A 19,208-nucleotide genomic window follows, 5' to 3' on the forward strand; every position below is an offset into this window, starting at 1 on the left:
AGTTAAATAATTGTGAATTTATTGTCTTGTGCAACATGTGAGAATAATTGTGGATTTTAAGCCTCCAACAGTCAGAAACTGAAATGTTTGGACCTCAGGAATCAGGTATGGGAGAAATTTCATTGTTTGTTTCTGATCTGTTGAAATCCAAGTGACCCTTGATCTCCTCCCTACTCCTCAGCCTGACTATCCTCCTGGCTGCTGGTCTTCCAGTCCGAACCGTCCGGATCCCAGTCCAGCCGGATGTTCCGGTTCTTCATGCTGAACCGCAGCTGCTGCTCCTCCTGCGGCCCGGCGCTCCAGCGCTGCATGGCCAGCCGGACCAGCGCCGGCATCCGAGGCAGAGCCCCGAGCAGCGAGGGCAGCCAGGCCGAGCAGGGAGCCGAGGTCAAAGGTCGGAGGCTGAGGTCGGCCTCCTCCAGCGAGCCCAGGCCGCCCGCCGCAAACAGCGCCGCCCAGCCGGCGTCCCCGACCGAGTCGTTGTAGGACAAGTCCAGGACCCGGAGGGAGGACACGCAGCCGCGTCTGCACACGTCAGCTGCTCCGGGAACAATAAAGGTTAATCATTCAGTACACACTTGGTAGCAGACAGCCGCCATCTTGGTAAGTACCATAAATGACAGTTGCTATGACAACAATAATTAAACCACGAGCTTCGGAGTAGCTCTAAGTTATCATTGAAATACATTCCAACTATTACTCTATCCACCTCTGTGTAATGCTAACAAATATCAGTGATATTTACTGTAGTACTTCCTGTCGAACTAGCAAAATTAGTGAAGCTAATGTAGCTTTGGTCTGCTAGCTAAGATGGACATGTAGCCTGCGTGTTACTGCATGTTTACACCAAGAGTTCTTACATCCTTTACAAAACCGCTGAAACGTTGATTGTATGCGTTTGTTCAGGCCGTGAAGCTCCTCCATGGTGGACGCACTCTTTGTGTTCAGTGAATTATAATTATATCCCATTGGGATTGAATAGTAAGAAATTGGAGGCAGTTTCTATTATGCGTCTTATTCTGGTAAATCCCGACAGCAGCGTGGAGCATAGATGAAACATGGCGTCCAGACCAACAAAAAGAAAGCACTCAAAACTAATCAACCAATAGCTGTAACATACTTAAATTTATATAAATTAGATAGGATCATGGTTTTAAGCTAGTTCTAAACTGTGGGTTGTGTACTGTTGTCATAGCAACTGTTATAAATGCCTACCAAGATTGCTCTCAGCTACAAACTTCCTGGAAGTGTGACATCACATGAGAATTATGTATAGTCTTAAAAATAACCCAAAGTATCAATAATGTGTCAAAGTAAAAGCAGTTTTCACCTGAATGATGGTAAAGTTCGGGTTCAATGTCAAACTAAATCACTGTGTTGGTTACCTAGGTGACCCAGGTCGTCGGTGGTGAGGCCGCAGCTGCTGAGGCGGAGCTCCAGGACCACGGACGGCTGCAGCGCGTCCATCAGCAGCGGCAGGCGACCGCCCACCACCTTACACCAGGAAACATCCAGGCTGCGCAGGTACGGCGCCACCAGAGCTGGGGGAAATGAAACATCCAGGCTGTCAGCTCATTCAGCTTTTGCTTTTCAAATATGACAAGTAAAAACAATTATCCATTTTGAGAAACTTTTTTTGAGTTCTTCAGTTTGTGGAGGAACTTTATACTTCATGGTTTTCTGCTTCACTGGGGTTTCAGCATGGAGCCAAACAGAGGCCCACTTTTGTAAGCTAATGACAAAAGTGAAAGACAGGCAATAATAGAAATGAATTGTGATGCAGGGGAGTCACCAAAAAATTCCCATAGTGTGGCCAGGCCAGAAAAAACCGATGACTGTTTCTGCCTCTGTATGAACTTAACGTGCAGCATTTTCTAGAAGGAAGCAGCGGTTCACTGTCCGACTAAAGACATGGATGAGTTTATGTTGGGTTATTTAATCCTGGAAATGCTCTTCAGGTGATAGAAGGCTGGCTTTGGAACCATCTTTATGTGACTCTGAAGGTTCAGGTCAGAGGTCATCACTGCAGCCAGATTTCAGGCCTGAAAACTCGTTTCTAGGTTACAAAAAAGCAATAAAATAAACTGATTCCAGTGGTGGCTATAGTTATGCTAATCTGCTAGTAGTGTAGCTAACCTTTAACTTAGCACTTTTGCTAAATTTGAAAACGTTTAACACATCTAGCTTCCCCTAATTATTTTTATCTGGTTAAATTCTAAAGCACAAATTTTCTTGGCTTTTCAGGTGAATAAAGTTCAACATCTTTGTGCATTAGCATTAGTTTCCACTAAATACTACCCTGTTGTAGCGCGTTAGGGTTAGCGCAGCTAACATTTGGCTAGCGGTCCCGACCCCTGGCTGACTCCTGGGCTCATCTCCTCCAGCTGCAGACGCAGTGAGCCTGTCGGTGTTTACCCAGGGCGGTGAAGGACTCCTCCGTCAGCCTGCAGCTGCTCATCGGCAGCCTCCTCATCTGAGTCAGCGGCAGCACCGACACCAGCTGGTGGACCGCGCCTCCCGCCTCCTTATTGGACGAAACGTCGAGCGCCGTCAGCGCCGTCAGGGAAGGCAGCACCTGGACTGGAGAGAGGCAGGAGGTGAAGCCTGCAGCAGCTGCTGGGTGTGGCGGTCACAGAGACTCACTCAGAACCTCCAGGTCGGCGCGTTTGAGGCGGCACAGGTGGAGGTCCAGGCTCTCCAGGTGAGCCATGTGAGGCAGGTGAGAGGAGAGTCGACTCAGTCCTCCAGTTAGACTTCTGTTACAGGACAGGTCCAGGTGGCGCACCGAGGGCAGGCAGCGCAGGGAAGCACCTGCAGCCACAGGTAACATTGTAACATTTACTCAGTTACAATTACCAGAGTAACGGAAGAAAAACAAAACTTTTAGGAGTATTTTTATTTTTACTTTGAGTACTTTTAGAAGTACTGCTACTCTTGAGTAAAATGTCTGGATACTTTACCCATTGTGAGAAACTTTACTGAACAAAAAACAAATTGTTTTAATCATAAATTCACCAAACACAGACACACACCTACAGGTTTTGATAACATTTCATTATTTTTAAATTGAAAGAAACTGATTTGAAAAAATATTTGTTTTGGCTGCTTCTGCCTTTTTGCTGTCTTGTTATTTATATGATTTATTTTCATTTTGGTTTTTAAAGTACAAAAGTTTCCACATAACTTTATATTTTGGTTTGTCTGTTGATGCAGTTTTTAAATATTATATGATTTATGTTTTGATTAAATTCAAAAATACTTTATTGATTGTAACTCATTAATTCTTCAGAGATATTGTAGAAGTTGATGGCTGTGGGCAGGAAAGATCTCCTGTAGCAGTCTGTGTTACAGCAAGTTTGAAGAAGCCTCTGACTAAAGACACTCAGTACTTGAATAGTAATTTTAGTTAATACTTTTTTATTCTTACTAATTTCTTGGTTGGTTACTTTTTACTTTTACGTAAATAAAAGTAAGTACTTCTACTTTTACTTGAGTGCAGCTTCTTTGCTACTCTACCCAGCTCTACCTGCAGGATGCATCAGGATTTGTTTTTTTTGTTGTTTTTTGTCTCCAAAGAGTTTTTGCGGCGCTAGTGGCTCGTATTTTTTTGACAGTAGGCAGACAGGAAGGAGGGTGAGGAGAGGGGGGAGGACATGCGGCAAAGGTCGTCGGGACCGGGAGTCGAACCCGCGACGTCCCAGTCGAGGACTAAGGCCTTCAAACGTGGGGCGTGCTAACCCGCTGCGCCACCACAGCACGCACCCAGGATTTGTTTTTTACTGAAAATAAATTCTAATAAGAAAGAAATCAAATCTATAAACCGATCAGAAATCTGAGGTTTTGCTCTCACCGAGAGCCTCAAGGTTGTCGGGTCTCAACCCGCAGGCCTGCAGCCGCAGCACGGTCAGGGAGACGGCGTGGGACAGGGAGGCGGCCAGCTGCCCGAAGCCGCCAGCGTCCACTTCCTGTGTGAGCCGAGGGTTACAGGAAACGTCCAACACACAGAGTTTAGGCAGAACGGCCACCAGGCCTCCTGAAGGGGAACGCAGACCGAGATGAGCCCACCAAACATAAAGAAATCAGCTGGACCAATAAGGACGTGATTACCCAGAGCAGCAGCGTCCGCTGCAGTGAGCTCACAGGCCACCAGGTGGAGCTCCCTCACTGATGGCTGAAGTTTACCCAGCAGGCTTTGCAAAGCGCCGCCAACGCTGCTGTTCCAGGACAGATCGAGGATCTCCAACCCAGGAAGAGAAGGGAGGGCTTCACCTACATACGCAGAGAGGAAGAACTTTATTTAGGGTTTTCAGGGTAAAAGGGGGCTGAATATAAAGGCCTGCCACACTTTTCAGTTTTCTGTTTGTGAAAAGTGTTAAATCCTGCATTACTTTCCTTCTACTTCACAGTTACTGTGTTCACCGGTCATAAAGAATCTCTGTAAAATAAGCTGAAACTTATAGGAAGTTTAAAGGTGTCAAACTTGAGGCCCGAGGGCCAAATTCAGCCCGCTACAGCTTATTATGTGGCCCTCTAAACTTTAGCAGTACACATAAATAGAACAGTTGTGCACTTAAATATTATTTTATTTAAGCGCACGACCAAATTACATCAAAATGAAAAGATGATCAATATTATTTAGTTTTCAGAAGAATGCAGAAATGGCTGTTTATTAATATTTTAAGAGTTTTTAATGGGTTTCATCAATACATTCTGGCACAAACAATGTTTTGAGAACATTCAATCACGATGTGGCCAAAAGGAAAATTACACGTTTGGTGTAGAAAGACTTTTCCAGATCAGATCTGGAGAAAATGAGCACTAAGCTGCTAACAGCATCAGGTCTGGACGGTTCTGCTTTAACCGAAGTCTCACCCAGAGCGGCGACATCGTCCGCGTTCAGCCTGCAGCTGCAGAGCTTCAGCGTCCTGATCCCACCCACATGTTGGAGGTGAGAGGTCAACGCTGTCAGACTGCCACCAATCAGCTCGTTCCAAGAGACGTCCATCTCCTCCAGCTGAGGGAGGAACTGGAGCAGCGATGCTAAAAGGACAAACAGCAGTCAGCCATGGCGTTCATTTGAAACAACAAGCTAATATTTAGCTTTACTTCCTGTCTTTTGGTTCTAAACTTCATAGATAAGGAACCAAGTAGATCAAAATTCAATTGAACAAGCACTTAAATTAAAATGTTTGAATATTCCGGGAATCGACGACTCATATAACGTTAGCGTAGCATGTCATTAGCATTCCTGTTAGATGTTAGCTTAAGTAGGTGCTAACTAGTACTAGCAACACCCAAACTTGAAACCATGCATTTCCCTGCATCTTATGGTTTCAAACATGAAAGGAAAAGATTTACAAAGATCAGATGTACAATTTTGATTTAACAAGATGCCATTCATCAAAACAATAAAAATAAAGTTTATACCTGCAGCATTTAGGTATATGCTAAGCTATGCTAAGATACGGTTAAGAAAGCACTCTTATATTTCAGACTGGAAACTAAATTAAACCTAACAAAAGCTAAAAGCTTATTTAAGCTATCATTTTCTCAAGCTAGTGATTGCTAAAGCTAGCATGTACTTAAGCTAACAATTGATAAAGCTAAAAGTGACTTAAGCTAATATTACAAAAGACAGGAGCTACTCAAGCTATCATTTACATGCATTTGCTATAAAACTAGCAGTTATTTAAACACCTATCTATAGAAGCTAACAGTCACTCAAAGTAATAGTTATTTAAAAAGCTGCTGAAACCTGAACTGAAGCTACTTACATAAGTTAGAATGACAACAATTAGCAAATCTAATTCCCTCAGCTTGAAAGTGGTTTTTATTTGTGTAACAAATAAAATTCACTCATAGTTATATGGAACCATAACAGTTCCTCCATTATTCTCCAAACTAAAAACCATATTTTCCACTGCAGATAAGATACTAACTGCATGAAACTGCTCTATATGAGCAAAGCAAAAAGATTCCTGTAAATCCAGATTAATCGCACAAGTCTCTGGTTGAAACCTGGATCTGATCTGATCAGGTTGTTTTTAAACACTGAAGGGTTTTTGAGGCTGTTGGTTATAAAACCGCCTGAAATGATTATTTCAAACACTGAAGGAGTCAAACGTCTCATAAAATCAGCTCCAGACCTCAGACCTCAGAGCTCAGAGGTCTGAGGTCTGCAGTCCTGCTTCCAGTCGATGGTTTATTAAAATCCGAGCCTGCAGTAACTCAGGGAGTGAATACCGAGCTCCAGCAGGTCTGTAGCCGTCAGATCGCAGTGAGCCAGACTCAGACTGCTGCTGTCCGCTTTCTTCCCCATCTTCTGCAGGAAAACACACACTCTTCCCCAGCCGGCATCACGCAGGCTCTCCACCGGCGCCGCAGCGCCTGGAACAAACAAAACCAGCTGCTGCAGTCTGATTTTACATCCTGTAACTCCTACAGTCTGTTTCAGACCAACACGTTATGTTTGTGTTTGGAGAATTAAAGTATTAAAGAAATGTGACTAAACAAATCACTAAATAATGCAAAACAAAATTTTTTATATTTAGTAAGAAGTAAAACTGAAACAGTATAGAAACAGAACAAATGTATGAAATCAGACTTTTGTGTTTGGTCTTCAAATTACACTGGATGGTTCATTTTGATGATGTAAAATCTAAAGTAAAATAAAATATTTTCTAAATAAATCATTTAAATGACACAAAACCTCCTAAAGAAAACTATCCTAATTATAACTGTGTCTGATTATTGCCATCCGATTAATGAAATATTTTTTACATATTTTACAGTTTTATGATTTAGCTGAGCTCAGAACAGCATCGCCTGTGTACAGAACCTATAATAAACTCCTTCCAAGGTTTGAAATTAAACTGCATTAAGATTTATTAAGGATTTATCTAAAGGTCAATATGAAAAGCTAATCTAGTTCAGTCAGATGGATTCAGATGGGAGGAGTCAAAACTGTTTTTCACTCTTAAAGTAAAATAATTTAAAATGTTATTTGCTAAACAAATACAAAAAGGTTTGATTGTATAATATAAAGGAAATATTTTTCTGCTTTGACTTTTATGATGCTTTATGTTGAATAAAGTTATACGTTTAATAAGCTTGAGCTTCTACCTGCACTTTTTCACTTTGTGTTCTTGTCATTGACAGGAATTTAAATATTGTTTCTCTTTGTCAATAAAAGGAGATTTTTTAAAAACAAAATCTGATCTTTGGGTCATTTCGATGCGTTAAAACCAGTTTCTCTGCAGCTGGTTTTATTCCTCACCTGGACTCTGTCCTCTGTTCTCGGACTCTGCGTCCTCAGGGATCGCCGTCCGCTCTGAGGTTCGCGACAGGAAGCGGCCCAGTGGCTTCCTGTCTGATGCTGAGCGCTTCCTGCGGATCTGACTCATGATGACGTCGAAGGGGGATCGTCTCTGGCTGCCTCCGTCTCGCCCCCGCTGACCCTCTGGCCAAAGGTAGCATCACTCATATGGGGAAGTAATTCTTCATAAAACTTAAAAAATGGCCCCAAAATGCAAAAACTGCTACATGAAGGCAAATATTCTGTTTTCTTCTACAAAAATTTGTTCAACATAAAGTGCAGATTATGAGTCAAGCACAGAGGTGGAAGCATCATGCTGTGGGATGTTTGTTTTTTTAATCCATCCATCCATCCATCCATCCATCCATCTTCTTCCGCTTATCCGAGGTCGGGTCGCGGGGGTAGCAGCTTCAGAAGGGAGGCCCAGACTTCCCTCTCCCCAGCCACTTCTTCTAGCTCCTCCGGGGGAATCCCGAGGCGTTCCCAGGCCAGCCGAGAGACATAGTCCCTCCAGCGTGTCCTGGGTCTTCCCCGGGGCCTCCTCCCGGTGGGACGTGCCCGGAACACCTCACCAGGGAGGCATCCAGGAGGCATCCTGACCAGATGCCCGAGCCACCTCAACTGGCTCCTCTCGATGTGAAGGAGCAGCGGCTCTACTCTGAGTCCCTCCCGGATGACTGAGCTTCTCACCCTATCTCTAAGGGAGAGCCCAGCCACCCTACGGAGAAAACCCATTTCGGCCGCTTGTATCCGCGATCTCGTTCTTTCGGTCATGACCCAAAGCTCATGACCATAGATGAGGGTGGGAACGTAGATCGACCGGTAAATCGAGAGCTTCGCTTTTTGGCTCAGCTCTCTCTTCACCACGACGGACCGGTACAGGGCCCGCTTGACAGCAGACGCTGCGCCAATCCGCCTGTCGATCTCCCGCTCCCTTCTTCCCCCATTCGTGAACAAGATCCCGAGATACTTAAACTCCTCCACTTGGGGCAGGACACCCCCCCTGACCCGGAGAAGGCACTCTACCCTTTTCCGGCTCAAGACCATGGCCTCGGATTTGGAGGCACTGATCCCCATCCCGGCCGCTTCACACTCGGCTGCGAACCGCTCCAGCGAGAGCTGCAGATCACGATCTGATGAAGCCAAAAGGACCACATCGTCTGCGAAAAGCAGAGATGAGATCCTAAGGCCACCAAATCGGACCCCCTCAACACCTTGGCTGCGCCTAGAAATTCTGTCCATGAAAGTGATGAACAGAATCGGTGACAAAGGGCAGCCCTGGCGGAGTCCAACTCTCACCGGAAACGAGCCCGACTTACTGCCGGCAATGCGGACCAGACTCTGACACCGGTCATACAGGGACCTGACAGCCCGTATCAAAGGGCCCGGTACCCCATACTCCCGGAGAACCCCCCACAGGGCTCCCCGAGGGACACGGTCGAACGCCTTCTCCAAGTCCACAAAACACATGTAGACTGGTTGGGCGAACTCCCATGCACCCTCCAGGACCCTGCCGAGGGTGTAGAGCTGGTCCAGTGTTCCACGACCAGGACGAAAACCACACTGCTCTTCCTGGATCCGAGGTTCGACTATCCGACGGACCCTCTTCTCCAGGACCCCTGAATAGACCTTGCCAGGGAGGCTTAAGAGTGTGACCCCTCTATAATTGGAGCACACCCTCCGGTCCCCCTTTTTGAACAGGGGGACCACCACCCCAGTCTGCCAATCCAGGGGAACTGCCCCGATGTCCATGCGACATTGCAGAGTCGCGTCAACCAACACAACCCCACAACATCCAGAGCCTTAAGGAACTCCGGGTGGATCTCATCCACCCCCGGGGCCCTGCCACCGAGGAGCTTTTTAACCACCTCGGTGACCTCGTCCCCCAGAGATTGGAGAGCCCAACCCAGAGTCCCCAGGCTCCGCTTCCTCAGTGGAAGGCATGTTGGTGGGATTGAGGAGGTCTTCGAAGTACTCTGCCCACCGGCCCACAACGTCCCGAGTAGAGGTCAGCAGTACACCATCCCCACTATAAACAGTGTTGGTGCTGCACCGCTTCCCCCCCCTGAGACGCCGGATGGTGGACCAGAATCGCCTCGAAGCCGTACGGAAGTCTTTCTCCATGGCCTCTCCAAACTCCTCCCACGCCCGAGTTTTTGCCTCAGCAACCGCCCGAGCCGCATGCTGCTTCGCCCGCCGGTACCCATCAGCTGCTTCCGGAGTCCCACAGGCCAAAAAGGCCCGATAGGACTCCTTCTTCAGCCTGACGGCATCCCTCACCGAAGGTGTCCACCAGCGGGTTCGAGGGTTGCCGCCGCGACAGGCACCGACAACCTTGCGGCCACAGCTCCGATCGGCCGCCTCGACAATGGAGGCACGGAACACGGTCCACTCAGACTCCATGTCCCCCACCTCCCCGGGACGTGTTCGAAGTTTTGCCGGAGATGGGAGTTAAAGCTCCGTCTCACAGGGGATTCCGCCAGACGTTCCCAGCAGACCCTCACAACACGTTTGGGCCTGCCAGGTCTGACCGGCTTTCGCCCCCACCACCGGAGCCAACTCACCACCAGGTAGTGGTCAGTGGACAGCTCCGCACCTCTCTTCACCCGAGTGTCCAAGACATACGGCCGCAGATCCGATGAAACGATGACAAAGTCGATCATCGAACTGCGGCCTAGGGTGTCCTGGTGCCAAGTGCACATATGGACACCCTTATGCTTGAACATGGTGTTCGTTATGGACAATCCATGACGAGCACAGAAGTCCAGCAACAGAACACCGCTCGAGTTCAGGTCGGGCGGGCCGTTCCTCCAAACCATGCCCCTCCAGGTCTCACTGTCATTGCCCACGTGAGCGTTGAAGTCCCCCAGCAGAACAAGGGAGTCCCCAGGAGGAGCACTCTCCAGTACCCCCTCTAAGGACTCCAAAAAGGGTGGGTAATCTGAACTGTCGTTCGGCCCGTAAGCACAAACGACAGTCAGAACCCGTCCCCCCACCCGTAGGCGGAGGGATGCTACCCTCTCGTTCACCGGGGTAAACCCCAACGTACAGGCGCCGAGATGGGGAGCAACAAGTATGCCCACTCCTGCCCGACGCCTCTCACCTTGGGCAACTCCAGAGTGGAAGTATGTCCAGCCCCTCTCAAGGAGACTGGTTCCAGAACCAGAGCCGTGCGTCGAGGTGAGACCGACTATTTCTAGCCGGAACCTCTCGACCTCACGCACTAGCTCCGGCTCCTTCCCCACCAGAGAGGTGACATTCCACGTCCCAAGAGCCAGTTTCTGCAACCGAGGATCGGACCGCCAGGGTCCCCTCCCTCTGCTGCCACCCATCCCACACTGCACCCGACCCCTTTGGCCCCTCCCACGGGTGGTGGGCCCATGGGAGGGGGGGCCCATGTTTCCTCTTCGGGCTGAGCCCGGCCGGGCTCCATGGGTAAAAGCCCGGCCACCAGATGCTCGCCATCGTGCCCCCCCTCCAGGCCTGGCTCCAGAGTGGGGCCCCGGTGACCCGCATCCGGGCGAGGGAACACCAAGTCCAAAGTTCTTGTCCATCATAAGGGGTCTTCGGGCTGCTCTTTGTCTGGTCCCTCACCTAGGACCTGTCTGCCTTGGGTGACCCTACCAGGGGCATGAAGCCCCAGACAGCATAGCTCCTAGGATCATTGGGACACTCAAACCCCTCCACCACGATAAGGTGGCAGCCCATGGAGGAGCCCAAGTTTTTTTAATCTACAGCAAAATGTGTCACGATTGGTTCTTCCATCCTTACAAAGATCCAAAACAACCAGAATGTGTCTGCAAACCTGGCAACCAATCAGAGCTCACCTGCTTCTCTACCAACATGGCAACCTCCAATAATCATGAAAAACAGTCAATAACTTATAAATATGTTAAATATTCTGTCACTTTTAGGAAGAAAATACTATCAAATACAAATATTTTACATCTTTTTGCATGTTAATGAGCATTTAGAATAAAATAACAGTTACTTTGAGGAATGAACGACATTTTAACAATAAATCTAAAGTATATTTTCAGGTTAAACTGAACTTTTAAGTTTATTTAGAAATTAAAGGATGAAAATGCAGAAAACTGATAAAAACCTGAGTAAGATTTCGGCAGATCTTCTTACCTGCAGCCTCCATGTCAGCTTCAAGTCGGATAGTTCAAAAATAAAGATTTAACTCTCTGCCGGAGGTTCGGTTCTGTTCCGCGGTTCGTTTGGACTCTCACGGGAAAACATAAATGACCCAGAAAAAGTCAAAGGAAGTCTGGATTTCATTTAGTTCCTATAAAAGGTTCGTTGACAACATTTAAGCATTTTTAAAATCACCTCTTCTCCTCGGCGGAGGCACACCTGTCTGTCACCTGCGCGACGTCACGTCTCGTGCTCGTCAGGTGGATCAACCCGGAAGTGCAGCAACTCCTTCTGTAAATGTTTATATCGAGCTTTTTTACGGAGCTTTCAGGTCAATGAGCGCTGATCATCTGATCATAACGATCAACTGTAGTTAAAATCTCTCTGTTCGTTTATTTACTCATTTTTGTTGAAGTGAAAAAAATTATTTTATTTAAAGTTGATTTGGGCTGGAATAAAAAAAAACAACAAAACTTTTATTTATTATTGATTTCAGCCCAAATCAGCTTTAAATAAATGTTTAATAGCAGAAAAAATCAGATTAAATGGCCGGAAGTGGATAAAGAACGAGCCAAATAATAAACAAAGTTCCACAATTCACTGTATAACACTGTAAATGTTTATTTTATAGAAATATTTATATTGTATTAACATGAAAACTAAAGTTTTAAAGGCATCAACAATGTAACAACAACCTTTTTATTAAAAATTATAAATCTATCATCGTTTCAGATTTTGCTGCTACACAGCTCAACCAATCGCGTTGTCTATCGCAGTTTTAGCCCCGCCCACTGATTTGTGACGTAGTGCTCTGACCAATGAAGATGTAATCAACACAAATAATTAAAACAAAAGCATTTCGAGTTTCTTATTTTCGCGCGTTGCTGTGTATTTAATGAATTATCAAAGATAAAAATAGTTTTATAAACAAAAACTGACATATTTAGTTTATGAGGAGAATCACCGACACGCAGGAGGAAAACATTAACAGAACTTTAATAAATTCAGTTTTCTGATGTTTTATTGTTTCATTTTAGATCCAAATATGAATTAAAACAGAATCTGGACATTAAGTTTTGTTAATCTAAGAACCTGACTTCATTTTCTGTTTTGACATCTCACATATATTAGAAAAATATACCATGTTTTTCTAAAATATCTTTTTAAGAAGACTGAGTCAGGGCGAGCACTTCCTGTCCTCCAGTGTCAACTTCCTGGAAACACCGGATTCCTCAAACATCAGAAAAATAAAATTATAATTTTTTTCAAAAAATTCCAAAAGTCAGAACTAAACCAAAATCTAAAGAAAACAAAGAGTAGATCAATATTTACTTTTAAGAAAATAATAAAATGTAATATTTTATCAAAACTTATGTTATAGTGACATATTATCAGACCAACTACTTTTCATTCAAAACTTTTATGTCAACATGTGACATTTTCATTTAAACTGCTAATGAATAAAACAAAAATAAAATTAAAATTCATTATTTAATGAGGAAATAATTTAAAAAGACTCTGAACTTCCTTCCAAATTTATTTTATTGGTTTTGAAATCTGAAGCCAGCCAGCGACTGGACTCCTCTTCCTCCTGCGTCCTTCGTCTCCTCAAACACAGAGGCGACGGCCTGTGAAATGTCCCAGTTGTAAAAAGAAAAATCCTAAAGGAGCGGCGCGTCGTCGCCTCAGTCGTCGTCGATGGTTGGTGTGATGGTGACGCCTCTCCGGATCTGACCCCACCCGATGAGACTGAGAGACAGGAAACGGCGTCAACATTTCATTCTGCTCGCTTCTCTGAACGTGAAAGCTGCACGATGCAACTTTTATTAACAATATTTCTCTTTACATACGTTAAAAATATGTGCCTTCTTACAGTGCAAACTAGAAGCAACCAATCAGAGCCAGGAGGCTCAGCTCACCACAGGGTGTCAATCAACCACCATGTGGGAGTAGCTAGCACAGCCTGTTGTGAATGCTAGGCCTGTTAGCATAGCCACAGATGACGGCAGATGAACGCTTTTCCTGTAACTAAGTTGTAAATCCTCCATTAGCATATTTAGCAGTAAGTACATGAGGACGATTGACAGCGCTAAGCCCCGCCTCTGATTGGTTGATTTGATGCATTTTGTTCAGACAGCAATAGTAGCTCAGGGAAGAGATCAAGCTTCTCACTGATCACGTCTCAAACTGTCATGACCTGGAGACAGTTTTAACAAATATGTAAAAATATATTTTATAAAAATTACAAACAGCAGCTTTAATATAGTATTATGTGTTTTCTAGGCACAATGCGCCATTTCATAGCACAGTCAAGTAACTACGCTATCTTCTGCTATAAAAATGCTATATATATCAAATATCACTTGATTTTTTCATTTAATGCCTTGAAATTGGGGATCTGTCTCTTTAAACACTCCTGCTCTTCCTGAAGCTCCGCCTCCAGGAAGTGATGCCAAGATGGCTCCTCTATTAACCCTTTAATGTTTTAGCAGCGTTTCACTGAGCTCCTATAATGAGCTCAGCAGTTCCACCAGGCGTTTGCTAATTGCTGCTGGCTAGTCTGAAGGAGCTGAGTGGGGGAGGAGCTGCGCCTGAAAGGCGATTTGCAGCTGAATGGTTGCCATGGAGATTAAAGGATTTCTCAAACATGCATGAAGGAATCAAAGCAACACTGCAGGCAAAAACATAACAACATGATGTTAAGATCTAATGAAAAAGTTGACTTTAAGCGACGCTGGCCCTTTAAATCGTAAACGTCCGGGTTGTGCTGCGTCTCACCGCCAGTGTTTCTCGACACGCCGGCTGAGCGCGATCTTCTCGCCGACCTCGGTGCAGACCGGGTTGGTCAGGACGATCTTGGCCAGGTCGGCCTTCACGGCGCTGACGCGGCCGCCGGTCGACAGCGAGCCGATGTTCACCATCAGAACCTCGTTCTTGGACAGCTTCTGGACCTGCGGGCCGGAGGGATCGGGTCAGAGACAGGAAGAGGCGGGACCGCGTTTCCCACAATGCACGGCTCACCTTGGCGGCCTTCTTGTCGCCCTCGGTGCGGACGCCCAGCAGCCGCCGCAGCAGGAAGTAGGAGATCTCCAGCTCCGTGAAGATCTCCGGCAGCGCGCCGACAGCTCCCAGAACCTGACCCACCATGCGGTCGGCTCGGCACAACGTCGGGTCGATCTTCGTCCCGACACCTGCAGACACCGACCCGTCATCATCATTCACACCCAAAAGAATTAAGGACAGAAAGAAGGACTATAGGAAGGACAGATAATGACAAAAACAGGAATGGCAAGAAGGATGAGAAGGAAGGAAGGAAGGAAGGAAGGATGAGAAGGAAGGAAGGAAGGATGAGAAGGAAGGAAGGAAGGAAGGAAGGAAGGAAGGAAGGAAGGAAGGAAGGAAGGAAGGAAGGAAGGAAGGAAGGAAGGAAAAAGTGAGGAATTAATGACTGACGGGATGAAGTGAGAATGGAAGGACACAAGGAGCAAAGGAAGGACAGAAGCACAGGATGAAGGAAAGGGATGAAGGAAGGAAGGAAAGACAAGTTAGGATGAAAGAAGAGAGAGAAACTCCAGACATCTGGCCTGAACGACAGATCGATTTATTGATCCAGACTGCAGGAGTCAGAGACTCCATGGATCCTCAGATCATTCCTGTTGAACCTTAACTCCACAGAGGAGTACGGTTCTGGTTCTGGTTCTCTCACCAATCAGGCCTCCTGGGGCGGCGTACTGCAGGTCGTTGTGTTCAGCAAACAGAGACACAATCTTGGAGAAGATGGGTTTGCACATCAGCTTCCCCTCCTGGTCCTTGGAGACGATTCCAGGCCGGACCTCGATCTCCTGGCCCACCTGCAGGACGGACGGACGGACGGCGTTCAGATCAAATTGTGACATCACAGCCTGCGGCTAACGCTGCGGCCCTGACCTTCAGAACGCCCTTCAGGATGCTGCCTCCGGCCACGCCTCCCTTCAGGTCGTCCACCTCGCAGCCCGGCTTGTTCACATCGAACGACCTGATGACTGAAGCCGTTTACGTTAAAAACACGCCGACGGAAACAGGAAGCAGCGCCGGGTCCATTCTTACCGATGAGCCGCGGCTCGGAGATGAAGTCTCTGACGGGGACAGGAATCTTCTTCACGATGTACTCACAAACAACCTCGATGTTGTACTTGAGCTGCGCAGAGATGGGAATGATGGGAGCGCCCTCAGCAACGGTTCCTGCAGGAGAAACAGGACAAACGTTAGCAGAAGGAACAGTTTAAACGTTAGCAAGAGAACCGTTTGCAGGAGGAACGTTAGCAAAATAAATGTTAGCAAGAGAAACAGCAGAACCGTTAGCAGAAGGAACTCTAGCAGGAAGAATATTAGACACTTTAGCAAGACATTAGCAGGAAATTTTATCAAGAAAAACATTAGATGATTGTTAGCAGGGGAAACAGCAGGAAGTCAATTATAACAGCTAACAACATTAGCGTGTTGTTAGCTGGAGAAACATTAACTTTTAGTTAGTGATTCAGCAGTTCTTGTTTCCTGGGATAGAAATTTAGTGTGACACAAAAGTGCATTTCTCTTGCTGACTCCTCAAAATAGGAAAGACGAGAGAACATGCCATTCCAGTAACGTGTCAAACAAATATGGAGGTGAACCAATGGAAGCCAGAAAAAGAAAGCTCAAACTGAGACTTTAAAGCTGAGATGTTTAGTCAGATTTAGCTTGTATCCAACCAACACGGTAGCGGCGCTGTGGTGCTGAGGGGAACCCACCCTGCACGAAGGCGAGGATCTGTTCGTACTGCTCCTTGGCCTGGCTCTCCTTCACCAGGTCGATCTTGTTCTGCAGGATGAGGATGTGCTTCAGCTTCATGATCTCTATGGCTGCCAGATGCTCCGACGTCTGAGGCTGAGGACACGACTCGTTCCCCGCTGGACGGACACAGAACCAGAACCGGTTACAACTGGACCCCCTGCTGGGGGCGCCAACGAGCCGCCAACAACCAGACTCACCGATCAGCAGTAGGGCGGCGTCCATGACGGCGGCGCCGTTCAACATGGTGGCCATGAGAATGTCGTGACCGGGACAGTCCACAAACGATACGTGTCTGTCGGAGACGAGAAAGGGCTTCAGTCAGAACCATCTGACCCATTTAAACTACGACCAGAACCAGCTGACAAAGTGTACACAAGTAAATGTTACAGATGTTAAAGATTATTAATCTGAACATTAGTATGGATTTAGGTGTGACGCAAATCAGCACCACTAGGAACTCAAGGAATAAAACAAACATTTTAATCTTGATATTATTGATTATGTTATTGATGCTGCTATTGATCCATCAGGACTTCAAAATTGAGTCAAAGTATTTTCAGCTATTGATTTTTCATCATTAAGGAATGGAAATGAGTGATGAAGCAATAAGTAAAATTGTAGAAACAGTCAATTCTGTTAAGTAACTCTGAATCCAATGATTACTTTAGTCTCCAAAAACAAACAGCTAATGATGATGAAATAAGTGGCACCCTATTAAAATATAAATCTGTTTTTTAAAGCTCTGAAGCTGCTGGGAACGGCCTTACCGGACCAGTTTGAAGTTGCCCTTGGTGCCGGTGATGTCTGTGGGAAACTCATCGGGGGTGCTGCTGCCACACGACCTGTAGCACTCGGGCCTGGGGCAGCTGGGGTCGTCCAGCTTGTAGACCTGCAGCGGAAAAGAAGGAGCGTAAAGAGAGAGACAGCAGCCAGAGACGGCGGATGGATGGAGATTCAGGATGTCTACATGTTCCAGACTAACCTGGATTTATTAATGACTTATCGTAATTAAAAGGAAGAAACCTTAGCGTTAGCATATCCGAGCTTAATGGTGATGTTCCTCTCCAGCTCGTTCTTGAACCTGACGGTGTGAACGCCGGAGATGGCCTTCACTACTGTGGACTTCCCATGGGCCACATGGCCGATGGTGCCTTCAGGAACCAGAGAAAAAACAGATTTTAATGCATTAATCACTGAGCGTAACGACGAGGAAACAGAATGAGTCCAGTACCGATGTTAATGGTGGCCTGTCTGCTGATGATCTCTGGAGACAGAGGCGTTAAGGTGGACACGTCCTGCAGAGGGACAGACAGAGAGACAGAGGACACAATGAGACACAGAGAGGGATTAGCAGGGAACAGCAGCATTCCTGTTTCTAATCCTGGAGCAGCACAGCGACTCAAACCAAACCAAACTACCATCAGATCTCTGGGAAAGAAGTCAGGACTGTTTTGATCTAAAGAAACTAGACTATTAAAACACACCAGCATTTTAAACCAACGAGTTTCAGGGAAATATCTGGACAGCAGAGATAATACTCCACTGTGACATGTCCAGGAGGATACCATCAGTTGTTAGCTCTGCTAATCCACCTCCTTTGCTTTTGCTGCTCCTCTTTAAACCTCCGTCTGGCTGTACTGGTAGAAAGCCATACAGAGAAATGTTGGAGTCAGGGATGGATGGATGGAAGAGGTAGTTTAAACTTCCTCTTTTTCTCTCTGTTATTTTCACCCACCAGGGAATCAGACGCATATATCGCGTTGCTTTGATCCGACTTTGACTAGGACTGGTTAGAGAGGAGGTATATGATCCTCAGTGGAAACCAGACATGTCAAACATAACCGACACTAAAAACGGAGGTTCGGAGACTCTGAAAGTAAATATTTCGGTTGGCCGAGGAGCGGCGGAGGGGAGCTCCGTTTCCCCGCTGGGCCTGCCGTCATGTGCCGGGTGAAAGCGGCGTTGCTCCGGCCACCGTTCACCCCAACCATCCCCGCGACCTCATTTCAGCCCAATAACTGTCCCGGAGTAACAGCCAGGGGACAGTGAAGCGGTGGAGGCGGCTAAAAGGAGACTCACCAACGTGCTGAGGTCCTGTCTGGCCAGGTGAGGCTGACCGAGCGTTGTACCAGACTCATCCCCCGCCATCTTGGATGAAAAGGGAACGGAAGAGGCGGCGGCTCCGCCTGATCAACGAAAAAAGATAATCACTTAATTATATTTTTATTCGTGTATATATATTCACGTTTACCCCTGGTAATTTTCAAAAGAATACGAACCGGTTAAACTAAACCGATAAGAAAAAAAGTCATAAAAATGTCGCTGTTTTAAAGACAAACTCCCCCGCGTTGGAGAGACGGGGTCCTTTCTGAACGGCTGATGCATTATCGCCACCGCGATAACAGGCCAACCCGGGTTTCTACCGCTTATTCCTCATTAATACCCGCTTTTTATGAAACTGAAACATTTCTCTGATAGCCTACATTCTTTAGATATAAGTTTATTAAGATAAATATAATGTCCCTCATGTTTGGGGTCCGTCAGTAGAAAGTGACGTCATTTTATACGATTTGTAGTTCCCAAAAGGCCATTTTGTAGTTTTTTTAATTTCGACGCTACGTTTTTTTTTCTCAGCACATGTACAATAGTTTAAAAAGTACATTCAAGTACATATAATACAGGGTCTGACACAACATCTGGAAGAAAGTTGGAGTCTTATAAGATAATGTTAAATCTCTTTAAAAGAATTACAGATTTTTCAAATCTGATTAAAATGTAGTTTTTCAACAAAGGCAACATATGTCTTTAAAATTAATACGATGGATTGTTTTCATCATCTATCTATCTATCTATCTATCTATCTATCTATCTATCTATCTATCTATCTATCTATCTATCTATCTATCTATCTATCTATCTATCTATCATATTTATATTGTATCAA

The 19,208-nt window shown here is 46.0% G+C and overlaps 2 protein-coding genes across 3 annotated transcripts; both read right to left on the bottom strand.

Annotated features, from left to right (window-relative positions):
* Positions 1 to 2: 2 nt before the first annotated feature.
* Positions 3 to 11,686, bottom strand: lrrc31 (leucine rich repeat containing 31). 2 transcript variants are annotated; one of them, XM_023326200.1, is made up of 10 exons: positions 11,450 to 11,686; positions 7,277 to 7,459; positions 6,244 to 6,387; positions 4,873 to 5,040; positions 4,108 to 4,269; positions 3,851 to 4,033; positions 2,651 to 2,811; positions 2,416 to 2,575; positions 1,386 to 1,541; positions 3 to 538 (listed from the first exon to the last, which is right to left on the bottom strand). In XM_023326200.1, the coding sequence occupies exons 1-10, from the start codon at positions 11,460 to 11,462 to the stop codon at positions 171 to 173; spliced, it is 1,698 nt and encodes a 565-aa protein (XP_023181968.1). In that variant the 5' UTR covers positions 11,463 to 11,686; the 3' UTR covers positions 3 to 170. The 2 variants fall into 2 exon arrangements, with proteins under 2 accessions (XP_023181968.1, XP_005812764.2); XM_005812707.3 differs by having other exon boundaries at positions 2,416 to 2,580; positions 2,644 to 2,811.
* A 1,293-nt stretch (positions 11,687 to 12,979) lies between these two features.
* eif2s3 (eukaryotic translation initiation factor 2 subunit gamma) lies at positions 12,980 to 18,449 on the bottom strand. The gene is made up of 12 exons (XM_005812701.3): positions 18,344 to 18,449; positions 17,496 to 17,559; positions 17,288 to 17,415; positions 17,032 to 17,153; positions 16,462 to 16,556; positions 16,222 to 16,380; positions 15,542 to 15,676; positions 15,383 to 15,477; positions 15,162 to 15,306; positions 14,477 to 14,646; positions 14,234 to 14,406; positions 12,980 to 13,204 (listed from the first exon to the last, which is right to left on the bottom strand). Exons 1-12 carry the CDS (start codon positions 18,410 to 18,412, stop codon positions 13,141 to 13,143), a joined length of 1,419 nt encoding a protein of 472 aa, XP_005812758.1. The 5' UTR covers positions 18,413 to 18,449; the 3' UTR covers positions 12,980 to 13,140.
* Positions 18,450 to 19,208: the final 759 nt, after the last annotated feature.

Source organism: Xiphophorus maculatus, chromosome 21 (genome assembly GCF_002775205.1).
Source record: "Xiphophorus maculatus strain JP 163 A chromosome 21, X_maculatus-5.0-male, whole genome shotgun sequence".
NCBI lineage: Eukaryota > Metazoa > Chordata > Actinopteri > Cyprinodontiformes > Poeciliidae > Xiphophorus > Xiphophorus maculatus.

Coding starts and splice junctions, on each gene's coding strand:
- lrrc31 (XM_005812707.3), bottom strand. Junction 4,034..4,107: donor AGCGGACGCTGCTGCTCTGG/GTAATCACGTCC, acceptor GTTCCCCTTCAG/GAGGCCTGGTGGCCGTTCTG. Junction 2,812..3,850: donor CGACAACCTTGAGGCTCTCG/GTGAGAGCAAAA, acceptor CTGTGGCTGCAG/GTGCTTCCCTGCGCTGCCTG.
- eif2s3 (XM_005812701.3), bottom strand. CDS start 18,412: ATGGCGGGGGATGAGTCTGGTACAACGCTCGGTCAGCCTCACCTGGCC. Junction 14,647..15,161: donor CGCCCCAGGAGGCCTGATTG/GTGAGAGAACCA, acceptor CGGTGTCTGCAG/GTGTCGGGACGAAGATCGAC. Junction 14,407..14,476: donor GCGACAAGAAGGCCGCCAAG/GTGAGCCGTGCA, acceptor TCCGGCCCGCAG/GTCCAGAAGCTGTCCAAGAA.